General features: G+C 42.9%; 1 protein-coding gene across 1 annotated transcript in view; it reads left to right on the top strand.

Moving 5' to 3' along the window:
- LOC134318310 (protein disulfide isomerase Creld1) overlaps window positions 1–8,744 on the top strand; it is a 31,570-nt gene extending 22,826 nt beyond the window's left edge. Inside the window, exons 10-11 of the mRNA XM_062999164.1 lie at window positions 693–833; window positions 7,988–8,744. Of these exons, the coding sequence (XP_062855234.1) occupies window positions 693–833; window positions 7,988–8,208 (362 nt within the window). The 3' untranslated portion in view covers window positions 8,209–8,744. The remainder of the gene's footprint in view (window positions 1–692; window positions 834–7,987) is intronic.
- The last annotated feature ends 5,581 nt before the right edge of the window (window positions 8,745–14,325 follow it).

The following is a 14,325-nucleotide window of genomic DNA, read 5'->3' as shown; positions in this document are numbered from 1 at the left end:
GATAGACAGATAGATAGATAGACAGATAGACAGATAGATAGATAGATAGATAGACAGACAGACAGATAGATAGATAGATAGACAGATAGATAGATAGATAGATAGATAGATAGATAGATAGACAGACAGACAGACAGATAGATAGATAGATAGATAGATAGATAGATAGACAGATAGACAGATAGATAGATAGATAGATAGACAGATAGATAGATAGATAGATAGATAGATAGATAGATAGATAGATAGATAGATAGATTAATGGATAGTTGGATGGATGGATAGATAGTTGGATGGATAAATGGATGGATAGATAGTTGGATGGATGGTTGGATAGTTAGATGGATGGATGGATAGATAGATGGATGAATGGAAGGATAGCTAGCTAGCTGGGTGGATGGATGGATGGATGGATGGATGGATGGATGGATGGATAGATAGATAGATAGATAGATAGCTCCAAGGGAGCTTTTAATACCTAATAAGGGCCTGGTCCCATACATAAGCTTGCACTTTTTTTTTTTGCCATGGGGATGTTTCCAAATAATTAAGTGTTCATGTGGACGTAGCATGAAATGAATAATATGTATTCTGCTGGTAATTATTTTTTATTTAATTTTTATTTTATTTTATTATATTATTTAATAAAATTTTATTTAAATAGAAACATGCCCACTCCGTGTCTATTGCAGATATTGATGAATGTAAGGAGAAAGCGATTGCATGTCCTGGACTGAATGAGGCTTGCATTAATGAGGAGGGTTCATTCCGCTGCGAGTGTGCAGACGGCTTCATCCGCAGAGACAGTATCTGTGTGGAGAACCTGCCACCTAGTGAGTAAACACACTTTTTTTGGATTTTGCATGCTAGAAAATGGTCATGGTGTTTAGGCTTGTGTCACATACACAAGCACTAGCCTTTCAAACAAACACTTTCTCTATCTAGTTTGAACTGAATTAAAATGAATTAGTGTTAACTAATGAAACAAATTAACCTTTTAAGAAATGTTTAATACCAAGACAGACAACCTAAACAAAAGTCAAAATAGATTTTAAACTGTCTATTTATTGAGAACAAGAAGATTTCCAACATCAATTGAACCTGTTTATAAAAGATGACTATATATATATACAGTGTATCACAAAAGTGAGTACACCCCTTACATTTCTGCAGATATTTAAGTATATCTTTTCATGGGACAACACTGACAAAATGACACTTTGACACAATGAAAAGTAGTCTGTGTGCAGCTTATATAACAGTGTAAATTTATTCTTCCCTCAAAATAACTCAATATACAGCCATTAATGTCTAAACCACTGGCAACAAAAGTGAGTACACCCCTTAGTGAAAGTTCCTGAAGTGTCAATATTTTGTGTGGCCACCATTATTTCCCAGAACTGCCTTAACTCTCCTGGGCATGGAGTTTACCAGAGCTTCACAGGTTGCCACTGGAATGCTTTTTCACTCCTCCATGACGACATCACGGAGCTGGCGGATATTCGAGACTTTGCGCTCCTCCACCTTCCACTTGAGGATGCCCCAAAGATGTTCTATTGGGTTTAGGTCTGGAGACATGCTTGGCCAGTCCATCACCTTTACCCTCAGCCTCTTCAATAAAGCAGTGGTCGTCTTAGAGGTGTGTTTGGGGTCATTATCATGCTGGAACACTGCCCTGCGACCCAGTTTCCGGAGGGAGGGGATCATGCTCTGCTTCAGTATTTCACAGTACATATTGGAGTTCATGTGTCCCTCAATGAAATGTAACTCCCCAACACCTGCTGCACTCATGCAGCCCCAGACCATGGCATTCCCACCACCATGCTTGACTGTAGGCATGACACACTTATCTTTGTACTCCTCACCTGATTGCAGCCACACATGCTTGAGACCATCTGAACCAAACAAATTAATCTTGGTCTCATCAGACCATAGGACATGGTTCCAGTAATCCATGTCCTTTGTTGACATGTCTTCAGCAAACTGTTTGCGGGCTTTCTTGTGTAGAGACTTCAGAAGAGGCTTCCTTCTGGGGTGACAGCCATGCAGACCAATTTGATGTAGTGTGCGGTGTATGGTCTGAGCACTGACAGGCTGACCCCCCACCTTTTCAATCTCTGCAGCAATGCTGACAGCACTCCTGCGCCTATCTTTCAAAGACAGCAGTTGGATGTGACGCTGAGCACGTGCACTCAGCTTCTTTGGACGACCGACGCGAGGTCTGTTCTGAGTGGACCCTGCTCTTTTAAAACGCTGGATGATCTTGGCCACTGTGCTGCAGCTCAGTTTCAGGGTGTTGGCAATCTTCTTGTAGCCTTGGCCATCTTCATGTAGCGCAACAATTCGTCTTTTAAGATCCTCAGAGAGTTCTTTGCCATGAGGTGCCATGTTGGAACTTTCAGTGACCAGTATGAGAGAGTGTGAGAGCTGTACTACTAAATTGAACACACCTGCTCCCTATGCACACCTGAGACCTAGTAACACTAACAAATCACATGACATTTTGGAGGGAAAATGACAAGCAGTGCTCAATTTGGACATTTAGGGGTGTAGTTTCTTAGGGGTGTACTCACTTTTGTTGCCGGTGGTTTAGACATTAATGGCTGTATATTGAGTTATTTTGAGGGAAGAATAAATTTACACTGTTATATAAGCTGCACACAGACTACTTTTCATTGTGTCAAAGTGTCATTTTGTCAGTGTTGTCCCATGAAAAGATATACTTAAATATCTGCAGAAATGTGAGGGGTGTACTCACTTTTGTGATACACTGTATATATATATATATATATATATACTGTATATATACAGGGGTTGGACAAAATAACTGAAACACCTGGTTTTAGACCACAATAATTTATTAGTATGGTGTAGGGCCTCCTTTTGCGGCCAATACAGCGTCAATTCGTCTTGGAAATGACATATACAAGTCCTGCACAGTGGTCAGAGGGATTTTAAGCCATTCTTCTTGCAGGATAGTGGCCAGGTCACTACGTGATGCTGGTGGAGGAAAACGTTTCCTGACTCGCTTCTCCAAAACACCCCAAAGTGGCTCAATAATATTTAGATCTGGTGACTGTGCAGGCCATGGGAGATGTTCAACTTCACTTTCAAGTTCATCAAACCAATCTTTCACCAGTCTTGCTGTGTGTATTGGTGCATTGTCATCCTGATACACGGCACCGCCATTGGATGCACATGGTCCTCCAGAATGGTTCGGTAGTCCTTGGCAGTGACGCGCCCATCTAGCACAAGTATTGGGCCAAGGGAATGCCATGATATGGCAGCCCAAACCATCACTGATCCACCCCCATGCTTCACTCTGGGCATGCAACAGTCTGGGTGGTACGCTTCTTTGGGGCTTCTCCACACCGTAACTCTCCCGGATGTGGGGAAAACAGTAAAGGTGGACTCATCAGAGAACAATACATGTTTCACATTGTCCACAGCCCAAGATTTGCGCTCCTTGCACCATTGAAACCGACGTTTGGCATTGGCACGAGTGACCAAAGGTTTGGCTATAGCAGCCCGGCCGTGTATATTGACCCTGTGGAGCTCCCGACGGACAGTTCTGGTGGAAACAGGAGAGTTGAGGTGCACATTTAATTCTGCCGTGATTTGGGCAGCCGTGGTTTTATGTTTTTTGGATACAATCGAACCCGATAGCACCCGAACATCCCTTTCAGACAGCTTCCTCTTGCGTCCACAGTTAATCCTGTTGGATGTGGTTTGTCCTTCTTGGTGGTATGCTGACATTACCCTGGATACCGTGGCTCTTGATACATCACAAAGACTTGCTGTCTTGGTCACAGATGCGCCAGCAAGACGTGCACCAACAATTTGTCCTCTTTTGAACTCTGGTATGTCACCCATAATGTTGTGTGCATTGCAATATTTTGAGCAAAACTGTGCTCTTACCCTGCTAATTGAACCTTCACACTCTGCTCTTACTGGTGCAATGTGCAATTAATGAAGATTGGCCACCAGACTGGTCCAATTTAGCCATGAAACCTCCCACACTAAAATGACAGGTGTTTCAGTTATTTTGTCCAACCCCTGTATATATATATATATATATGAAAAAAGGCTCTAGGACTCTAGCAGACCACAGTGAGAGCTATTATTTCCAAATGAAGCAAACGTGTAACTGGGGAAAATTTTTTCTAGAAGCCTACCAAAATTCTCCTCAAGATCCCATCAATGACTTATTCAGCAAGTGACCTAGACACCTTGCTCACCACAGACAAGATAAACATTCACAATTCCTTTATATAAAATAAAAGTCTGGATTTTAACCCATTTGAGGGCACGGTGGCTCAGTGGGTCCTGGGTTTGATCCCCAGGTGGGGTGGTCCGGGTCCTTTCTATGTGGAGATTGCATGTTCTCCCTGTGTCTGTGTGGGTTTCCTTCAGGAGCTCCGGTTTTCTCCCACAGTCCAAAAACATGCAAGTGAGGTGAATTGGAGATACAAAATTGTCCATGACTGTGTTTGACAATAAACTACCGTTTTTGTCAATACTGTAACCAAGAGTGTAAAACATGACGTTAAATTCCTAGTAAATAAATAAATAACCCATTTGAAATGCTGTGCAGGAACTTTATAGAAAAAATCTAAAAAAAAGAAGAATTCTGGAGGGGACACGTATCTTTTCATGACACTATGTCAGACATGTTAAACAAGTCCTTTTTTATTTTGTAATCTTTTATTGAAACCTTTCAGCTCCAAAGGTAACAGCCGGGTAAATGTTCTTTTTTGTTGCCATAGCTGATATGTGTATAGGGGCGCTCAGGTGACACCATCGCTGAGATCCAAAAGGATGGGTCCCTTCTGAGTCTGGTTCCTCTCATGGTTTTTTCCTGTAATTTTAACCCTTTCTGGTCCAACGTCGAGCCCCACTCGACATCGTATTTTGTTGTAGGAGGTCCAATGTCGAGTGTCACTCGACAGGTTTGATTCATGTCATTTACGTGGCTTGTGTGCCATCTACTGGCATGTTTCCGGACACCTTAGCCTTTCACCAGTACTGAATCATTTTGTTGTGTATTCTTATGTTTTTTTTCAAGTGAATAACTAAAATAAAATTTTTGCGTGCACCACAGCGTAATTGATACATGTGAGTGTTTGTACACACTGTGTTCTGCAGGAAGATAGAGATATTTTTCCGTGTTTTTTTATTATACTTCATTCTATATTATTTACTATAACCATTGCGATGGATCCAGATGAAATAAGGGAAGAGGTTGAGAAAAGTAGTGACGAAGAAAGCTATTTATCTGATTTATCTGAGTTTCATGATTTATTTATCAAGTGAAAATGAAGATGAGTGTGCAAATAAGAATATTTATCTGAGGAATGTCACTAGTAATAAAGTAAAAACTACATTTTTAGATGCTGTTGTGATTTCATCACATGTTGATGATGAAGCTGACAGAATATACACTCCTGATCAAAATCTTAAGACCAGTTAAAAAATTGCAAGAATTAGCATTTTGCACTATTGGATCTTAAGAAGGTTCTAAATAGAGCTTCACAATGCTAAAAGAAGAAATGGGAGCAAGAGACAAAAACTTTTGAGCAGCCAATTTATTGACAACTGCATTTACACTCAAACATGCTTTTTTCAGCTGATCAAAAGTTTAAGACCACAGCCTTTAAAAGCCAAAATCTGTGCAAAAATTTGGATTCCATGTAATTTTCTGTCAAGTATTCACACTGTCAAGACCTCCTGATGGCAAAAGCAAAAAAGCTCACTGACTTTGAACGTGGTAGGATTGTTGAGCTGCATAAGCAAGGCCTCTCACAACGTGCCATTGCTGCTGAGGTTGGACGCAGTAAGACAGTCATTTTGCATTTATTAAAATATCCTGAGGGTTATGGAACAAAAAAGTCAAGTGGTAGACCCAAAAAAATTTCACCAGCGCTGAGCCGCAGGATCCGACTGGCTGTCCATCAAGACACAGGATGATCCTTGACCCAAATTAAGGCCATTACTGGTGCTGACTGCAGCTCAATAACCATCAGACGGCATCTGCGAGCGAAGGGCTTCAGAAACAAAAAACGTCTTCAAAGGCCATGTCTCCTTCAACGCCTTAAAATTGCCTGTTTGGACTTTGCAAGGGAGCACCAAACATCGGACATTGAAAGGTGGAAGAAAGTTTTATTCTCTGACGAGTAAAAATTTAACCTTGACGGTCCTAATTGCTTCTAACGTTACTGGCATGACAAGGAGATCCCACCTGAGATGTTTTCTACGCGGCACAGTGGGGGGGATCATGATTTGGGGTGCTTTTTCCTTCAGTGGAACAGTGGAGCTTCAGGTTGTGCAGGGGCGTCAAACAGCAGCTGGCTATGTGGAGATGTTGCAGCGGGCATCCCTCATCTGTGTGGTAATGACTGGGTTTTTCAACAGGACAATGCTGCAGTTTACAATGCTCGCCTGACAAAGGACTTCTTCCAGGAGAATAACGTCACTCTTTTGGACCATCCTGCGTGTTCCCCTGATCTAAATCCGATTGAGAACATTTGGGGATGGATGGCAAGGGAAGTTTACAAAAATGGACATCAGTTCCAGACAGTGGATGCCCTTCATGAAGCCATCTTTAACACTTGGAGCAACGTTCCCACTAGCCTCCTGGAAACACTTGCATCAAGCATGCCTAAACGATTGTTTGAAGTGATTAACAAGAATGGTGGAGCTACTCATTACTGAGTCCTTTTTTTGACACTTTGATTTTTGTTTTGAGGGGGTTTTCGGGTTTTTTGAGCTATGGTCTTAAACTTTTGATCACCTGATGAACAGCCTATTTCAGTTAAATTGTTGTTTTCAATAAATTTAATGCTCATTTGAATTGAATGCGTGAAACTTGCAAAAGAAAACCTGGATTACATATTGGTAATTGTTTCAAAAGGAACCATACAATGAAAAATTATAAACTGTAAAATTGTCTTGGCTTATTTGGATACAATAAAAATTTTTATTAGTCTCAATCACCATACTGACAGCATTCATTTATCAAAATATAAGACCAAACAACTCCTTACATAAACCATCAAAATTAGCTTGGACAAGACTACAAGAACTGGGTAAAGAGGTCATGGACCAGAAAGGGTTAAGGGAGTTTTTCATTGCCACTGTCGCTCTCGGCTTGCTCAACTGGGGTTTTTGTCTGTCTGTCATCCTGGCTTCTGTAAACTTGCTTTGAGACAATGTCTATTGTAAAAAGTGCTATACAAATAAATTTGACTTGACTTGACTAGTGGCTGGTCGGGCATCTTCAAACACATAGTTGGCTCTGTCTAATGGGTGAAGAAGGCCGAAGCCCTGCGATGGATTGGCGTCTTATACGGTGCACTGAGCCCAGTGATTCAGGGGAAAATAGGAGCCACTGCAGCCCTGACCAGGATAAAAGTGGTGGTAAAACATAAAAATGAAATGAATACATTTAATTCACAGAGGTATCAAATAACAGAACAAAGGCATTTGATGGATTACTGACTATTATTCCCTGAACAATAAATTGCCAAGCCTAGTTGTACCATGATTGAGGATGCGCAATATTTTATTCCACTTTGTATCAGAATTGAGTCACAGGACTTTTGGTTGGTGCATTGGTCTAACATGCTAGGACACCACTGTTGAGACTTTGAACTAACAAGCTGAAGAATTGGCTGTGTCACAGGGGGGAAGGGTTGGATAGGGTTTTCTCCTCTAGGATTGGCCTGGCAGTGGGCATAAGTGTTTGGGGGGGGCAAGGTCACACAGAGCATAGAGTGTACTCTATACCTCACTGTGTGGAAAGCTGCCACTGGTTATAAGAAGTGGCCGGGGACAGTGCCTATGTTAGAACAGGCTCATGATAGTTTGCCGCTGTGAGTGGCTACTATTGAAACTACTATGGGGAACTGGACATGACTAGGAAAAGCTTGACCCTAATGTGTACGTTCATGTTCTCACTATGTTTCTCCTCTTTCTCTGAACTTTCCAGCTGAACCGGACAAAGGTTTGTTCGACGACATGACCGATGATGAAGTCCTCGTCCTTCAGCAGATGTTCTTTGGGGTTGTGATCTGTGCACTAGCCACACTAGCCGCCAAAGGAGACATGGTCTTCACCGCCATCTTTATCGGGGGCATCGCTGCCATGGCCGGCTACTGGCTCTCGGAGAAAGGCGACCGCATGCTGGACGGTTTCCTCAAAGGACGTTAACCAATCAGAGGCTCAGGAATGTTGGAGTGCGTAGGAAGGGGCGAATGGAATACACGCCTATATATAAGGCAAGCAAAACTCGAAGTGGGAGGGGCTGGGAGCTGGTGGGGTGACTATAGCAACGCTGCTGCTGGACTATGCTAACGGTTTTTACTATGCTTCTTTATACGCACAGTACATGCTCTGCTGCTCACTGTAAAAGAATAGATCGAGATATGATTTGATATGATATGATATGATTACGTTATAGAATGTATTGCTGTATGTCGGCATGGATCCGTTTCCGTTTAGAAAGTACAACATATCACAGAACTGTCGCTAGGTTCACATTGACATATTAGCTTCCATACCAAAAATAGATTAATAAGCACTGCTGGTGTGTTTATGGGCGGGGTTTATCTTCTCTACATCAATGGCATTACTGGATCATGTCTCAAACCAAATACTACACAATATAAATTCATTTTTATTCTGCTTTATCCTGGTCAGGGATGCAGCGGGTCTGGTTTCACAGGGAAAGGCAGAAATACCTCAGATAGGGCGCCAATTTATTACAGGGTTCGTCCATCTCACCCACCAGATATAGCCAATTATAGATTAGAATAGAATGCCTTTATTTGTACATATACCGGCGTACAGTACAGCTTCGCATATCCCCGGAAGCTGGGGTCAGAGCGCAGGTCAGCCATTGTACGGCACCCCTGGAGCAGAGAGGGTTGACTGAATAGCAGAGCTGGCATTCAAACTCTCATGCCCTATTCACTAGGCTACCACAATTATTAGAAAACCCAGTATCTTTTTAGTCCATACACTATATGACCAAAAGTATGTAGACACTGAGTGTACATACTACTGAGTTCAGATGTCTTAGCCACATCTATTGATAACAGGTGAATAAAATAAAATCTATGCAACGAATAATATTCCTTAAACAAAGCCAGGCCCATACAGACAGTTTGACGCGACACAGTGCCTCGGAGGGTAGCACTGTCGCCTCACAGCAAGAAAGCCCTGAGTTCGATTCCCAGGTGGAACGGTCTGGGTCCTTTCTGCGTGGAGTTTGCATGTTCTCCCTGTGTCTGCGTGGGTTTCCTCCAGGAGCTCCGCTTTCCTCCCACAGTCCACAGTTTCTCCCAAATTGTGCATGACTGTGAATCTTGTGTAACCAGAAACTACCTGTTCTGTCATGAATGGAACCAAAGTGTGTAAAAACATGACGTTTGACTAGTTTGCAAGACCTTCTTGTTAAACATCAGTGCCTGTATCGAATCTCAGCTCTGCCTACCGGCTGAGGCTGAGCGGCCATATGAACAACGATTGGCCTGTTGTTCAGATATGGGCGGGACTAAGCCAGATGGGGTCTCTCTCCCATGACTGGTGCAATTGCGACCTCTGCTGGCTGATTGATGACGCCTGCACAGAGATGAGAAAAGAGTGCTGTCAGGGTGTGTCTCTCCGTACACAACGCTGAGCTGCACTGCACTCGTCAAAGTGTGGGTGATAAGATGCATACGGCATGCTGCCCACGTGTCGGTGGGTTAGCTTCGTTCTCCTCAATCAGAGCAGGGATCGGCATTGGTGGAGAGGAAGCATGATGCAATCGGGTAATTGGATGCGCTAAAAAACAATATTTATATATATCAGTGGCGGCTGCTGGTCTTTCAAAGAGGGGAAGCTCATTGTCGGCTTACATCATAAAATTTGTCAATTTATTTATACATAAATTCTGCCCTCCGTTCCTTTTCAAGAAAATGGCCTGAAATGGGTTGCAGTTCGTCATTCGACTTCACTCGCAAAATCCGCGATGGGACTGAAGCTCCCAGTGATTAAGTGACGGTGTAGAGCTCAAAATAGCTGTCAATCAAAACGGGATTCAGCCTTTCGACTGATCCTTCAATCATCTTGCAGAAGCTCAGCGTCCAGACCCGCCCACAGCTCCATTCACCCCCAGAGACGCTCAGCGTCCAGGGGCGGGACAAATTCGTGGCATTTATCCAATGACCGGTGAGTTTTGAAGCAATGAAAAAACCCTCTCATGCAGCCCCATAGAAGTGAATAGACGCTCAGCTTCTACGGGCAAATGCGTTGACGCTCCGGGAATGTAAGAGAAGTTCGAGTCAGTCGATTTGTGATAAGTAGCTGATTCTGAACGAACTCGTCTTCGAGATGAACGTGTTCTAACGCATTTGTAGTCAATGAAATGTTAACACAACTGTACATATTTGACCATTTAATTTTTGACATTTTAGGGGAAGCTGAGCTTCCCTTGCAGTCTTAGAGAAATCGCCACTGATATATATATAAACCCAAAACATCAGTGCCTGACCCTCTGAACAGAATTGACACTGATTCCAACAGACATGCTACAAAAACTGTAGTCACAAAAGAGGAGTTAAGTCTATATCAGTGTTCACGTCCAACAGGCTCTTGGTCATACAGTGCATTTTGGCAGACACATTCTAAGTGAACATATATGAGCAGGATTAAAACTGGGTGTCTTTTTTCACCATTTCTCTCCAGCCTACAAGAAGACTTATAATGCATGATCCACTTGATCCAGTGGTCCTATTCTGTTTTGTAAGCAAGGTTGCAAATGGACGATATTTATTTGCTTAGTAATGTCTAGAAAATTGACTTGTTACTGTTTATTTATCTATTTATTTATATATATATATTTATTATTAGAATTTTTAGGTATACTTATTTTGTTCTGAAGACATTATGATTTCATGCATATGAATGAAGTGACTTTAGATTGCGTTTCATGTCAATAATTCATTTGTTTCCACCCCCCCACCCCCCCCATCTAGTCGTGTCCAATTACCCTGATTGCGTCCTCTATACTGATTTGACCCTTCACCGCTGACTAAGGACGCCTCTCAACTGACATACGCCCCCTCCGGCATGTAATGCAGACTGCATTTTTCACCTGCACGAGTCGAGTTCATACACTTGACGGGCACTGTGTATAGAGGGCCACACCTTCATCAGCATTATTCCTCAGCCCTGTGCAGGCGCCATCAGTCAGCCAGCAGGAACCGCAGTTGCACCAGTTATGACGACCTATGATCCGACTTTCTTACCCTCTAACCCTCAATCGTTGTTCATGCTGCCGCCCAGTCGGAAAGGCAGAGCTGAGATTCGATACTATGTATTCGAAACCCCAACTGCGCCACCTGAGCAGCTACTCACTCACTTTCTTAACCGCTTATCCAATCAGGGACGCGGAGGGGGGTGCTGGAGCCTATCCCAGCTTTTCAATGGGCGCAAGGCACACAGTAACACCCTGGACAGGGCGCCAGTCCATCGCAGGGCAGACACACACACATACACACACCCATTCACCTATAGGGCAATTCAGTGTCTCCAGTTACCCTGACTGCATGTTTTTGGACTGTGGGAGGAAACCGGAGCTCCCGGAGGAGAACATGAAAACTCCGCACAGAAAGGACCCGGACCGCCACGCCTGGGGATCGAACCCATGACCTTCTTGCTGTGAGGAGACAGTGCTACCCACCGAGCCACCGTGCTGCCCTAATTTGTTTCCAAGTAATGTTAATTAATTCAGGTTGTTAAATAGATCAAATTTTGATTGTTGGAGCTTTACTTTAATTCCAGTGGTTTCTTCAGTTGTAGTTATGATAAGATGGGCATGTGGAGAACCTGCACCTCACTGATCACTTTGGCCTCTCATATACAACACTGGTTAAAAAAAAATAAACAATAGCTTAGCATGACACACCCTGTCTTACCCTTTAAAAACCTTTGATGCGAGTAACACCAATGTCCATGAGTGGCCAAATCTGTTTACATTCATATTAACAGCTATCAAAAATATATTTATTAATACCAAGTGTGTCAATAATTAGCACTCCTGCATGCCTTTTTTGTGCAGCTTTCCTTTGCTTGCCTAGCAGCACTGAGTCTTCTCCTATAATGCCTAAGCAGATGGAAGAATTCTGAATGAAGATTCTATGAAACGCGGCTTGATACAGAACCTTTCCAGATCCTTCAGGCTTCTGTTTGTGGTGAGGACTTCAACATACACCGATCAGGCATAACATTATGACCACCTCCTTGTTTCTACACTCACTGTCCATTTTATCAACTCCACTTACCATATAAAAGCACTTTGTAGTTCTACAATTACTGACTGTAGTACATCTGTTTCTCTGCATGCTTTTTTTTTTACCTGCTTTTACCCTGTTCTTCAATGGTCAGGACCACCACAGAGCAGGTATTATTTACGTGGTGGATCATTCTCAGCACTGCAGTGACACTGACATGGTGGTGGTGTGTTAGTGTCTGTTGTGCTGGTGTGAGTGGATCAGATACAGCAATGCTGATGGAGTTTTTGAACACCTCACTGTCACTGCTGGACTGAGAATAGTCCACCAACTAAAAATCCCCAGCCAACAGTGCCCCGTGGGCAGCGTCCTGTGACCACTGATGAAGGTCTAGAAGATGACCAACTCAAACAGCAGCAATAGATGAGCGATCGTCTCTGACTTTACATCTACAAGGTGGACCAACTAGGTAGGAGTGTCTAATAGAGTGTACAGTGAGTGGACTTATCCACTCACACCAGCACAACACACACTAACACACCACCACCATGTCAGTGTCACTGCAGTGTTGAGAATGACCCACCACCCAAATAATACCTGCTCTGTGGGGGTCCTGACCATTGAAGAACAGGTTGAAAGCAGGCTAAAAAAGGCATGCAGAGAAAGAGATGGACTACAGTCAGTAATTGTAGAACTACAAAGTGCTTGTATATGGTAAGTGGAGCTGATAAAATAGACAGTGAGAGTAGAAACCAGGAGGTGGTTTTAATGTTATGGCTAATCGGTGTATAATTGTATGTTATAAGCTTCAATGACCCCAAAATGCATCATCTTCTGCAAACGTCTTACCACTGTCCCACATTTCTCACCATCTTTCTTGCTGTAAGTGGAGATAAGATACAAATAGAAACTAGTTAGCAAACCGAAGCAATCAAGTTATGCTCGTTCTCATGTATACAGTGGGGTCAAAAAGTATTTAGTCAGCCACTGATTGTGCAAGTTCTCCTACTTAGAAAGATGAGAGAGGTCTGTAATTTTCATCATAGGTACACTTCAACTATGAGAGACAAAATGAGAAAAAAAAATCCAGGAAATCACATTGTAGGATTTTTAAAGAATTTATTTGTAAATTATGGTGGAAAATAAGTATTTGGTCAATAACAAACAAGCAAGATTTCTGGCTCTCACAGACCTGTAACTTCTACTTTAAGAAGCTCTTCTGTCCTCCACTCGTTACCTGTATTAATGGCACCTGTTTGACCTCGTTATCTGTATAAAAGACACCTGTCCACAGCCTCAAACAGTCAGACTCCAAACTCAACCATGGCCAAGACCAAAGAGCTGTCGAAGGACACCAGGAAGAAAATTGTAGACCTGCACCAGGCTGGGAAGAGTGAATCTTCAATAGGCAAGCAGGTTGGTGTGAATAAATCAACTGTGGGAGCAATTGTAAGAAAATGGAAGACATACAAGACCATTGATAATCTCCCTTGGGGTCAAGGTCTCATCCCGTGGGGTCAAAATGATCATGAGAACGGTGAGCAAAAATCCCAGAACTACACGGAGGGACCTGATGAATGACCTGCAGAAAGCTGGGACAAAAGTAACAAAGGCTACCATCAGTAACACACTACGCCGAGAGGGACTCAAATCCTGCAGTGCCAGGCGTGTCCCCCTGCTTAAGCCAGTACATGTCTAGGCCTGTCTGAAGTTTGCCAGAGAGCATATGGATGATCCAGAAGAGGATTGGGAGAATATCATGTGGTCAGATGAAACCAAAATGGAACTTTTTGGTAAAAACTCAACTCGTCGTGTTTGGAGGAAGAAGAAAAACCCAAGAACACCATACCTACTGTGAAGCATGGGGGTGGAAACATCATGCTTTGGGGCTGTTTTTCTGCAAAGGGGACAGGACGACTGATCCGTGTTAAGGGAAGAATGAACGGGGCCATGTATCGTGAGATTTTAAGCCAAAACCTCCTTCCATCAGTGAGAGCATTGAAGATGGAACGTGGCTGGGTCTTCCAGCATGACAATGATCCCAAACACA

Source organism: Trichomycterus rosablanca, chromosome 7 (genome assembly GCF_030014385.1).
Source record: "Trichomycterus rosablanca isolate fTriRos1 chromosome 7, fTriRos1.hap1, whole genome shotgun sequence".
NCBI lineage: Eukaryota > Metazoa > Chordata > Actinopteri > Siluriformes > Trichomycteridae > Trichomycterus > Trichomycterus rosablanca.
The sequence above is the reverse complement of the archived record's forward strand: the minus strand, read 5'-3'. Positions and strand labels throughout refer to the sequence as shown.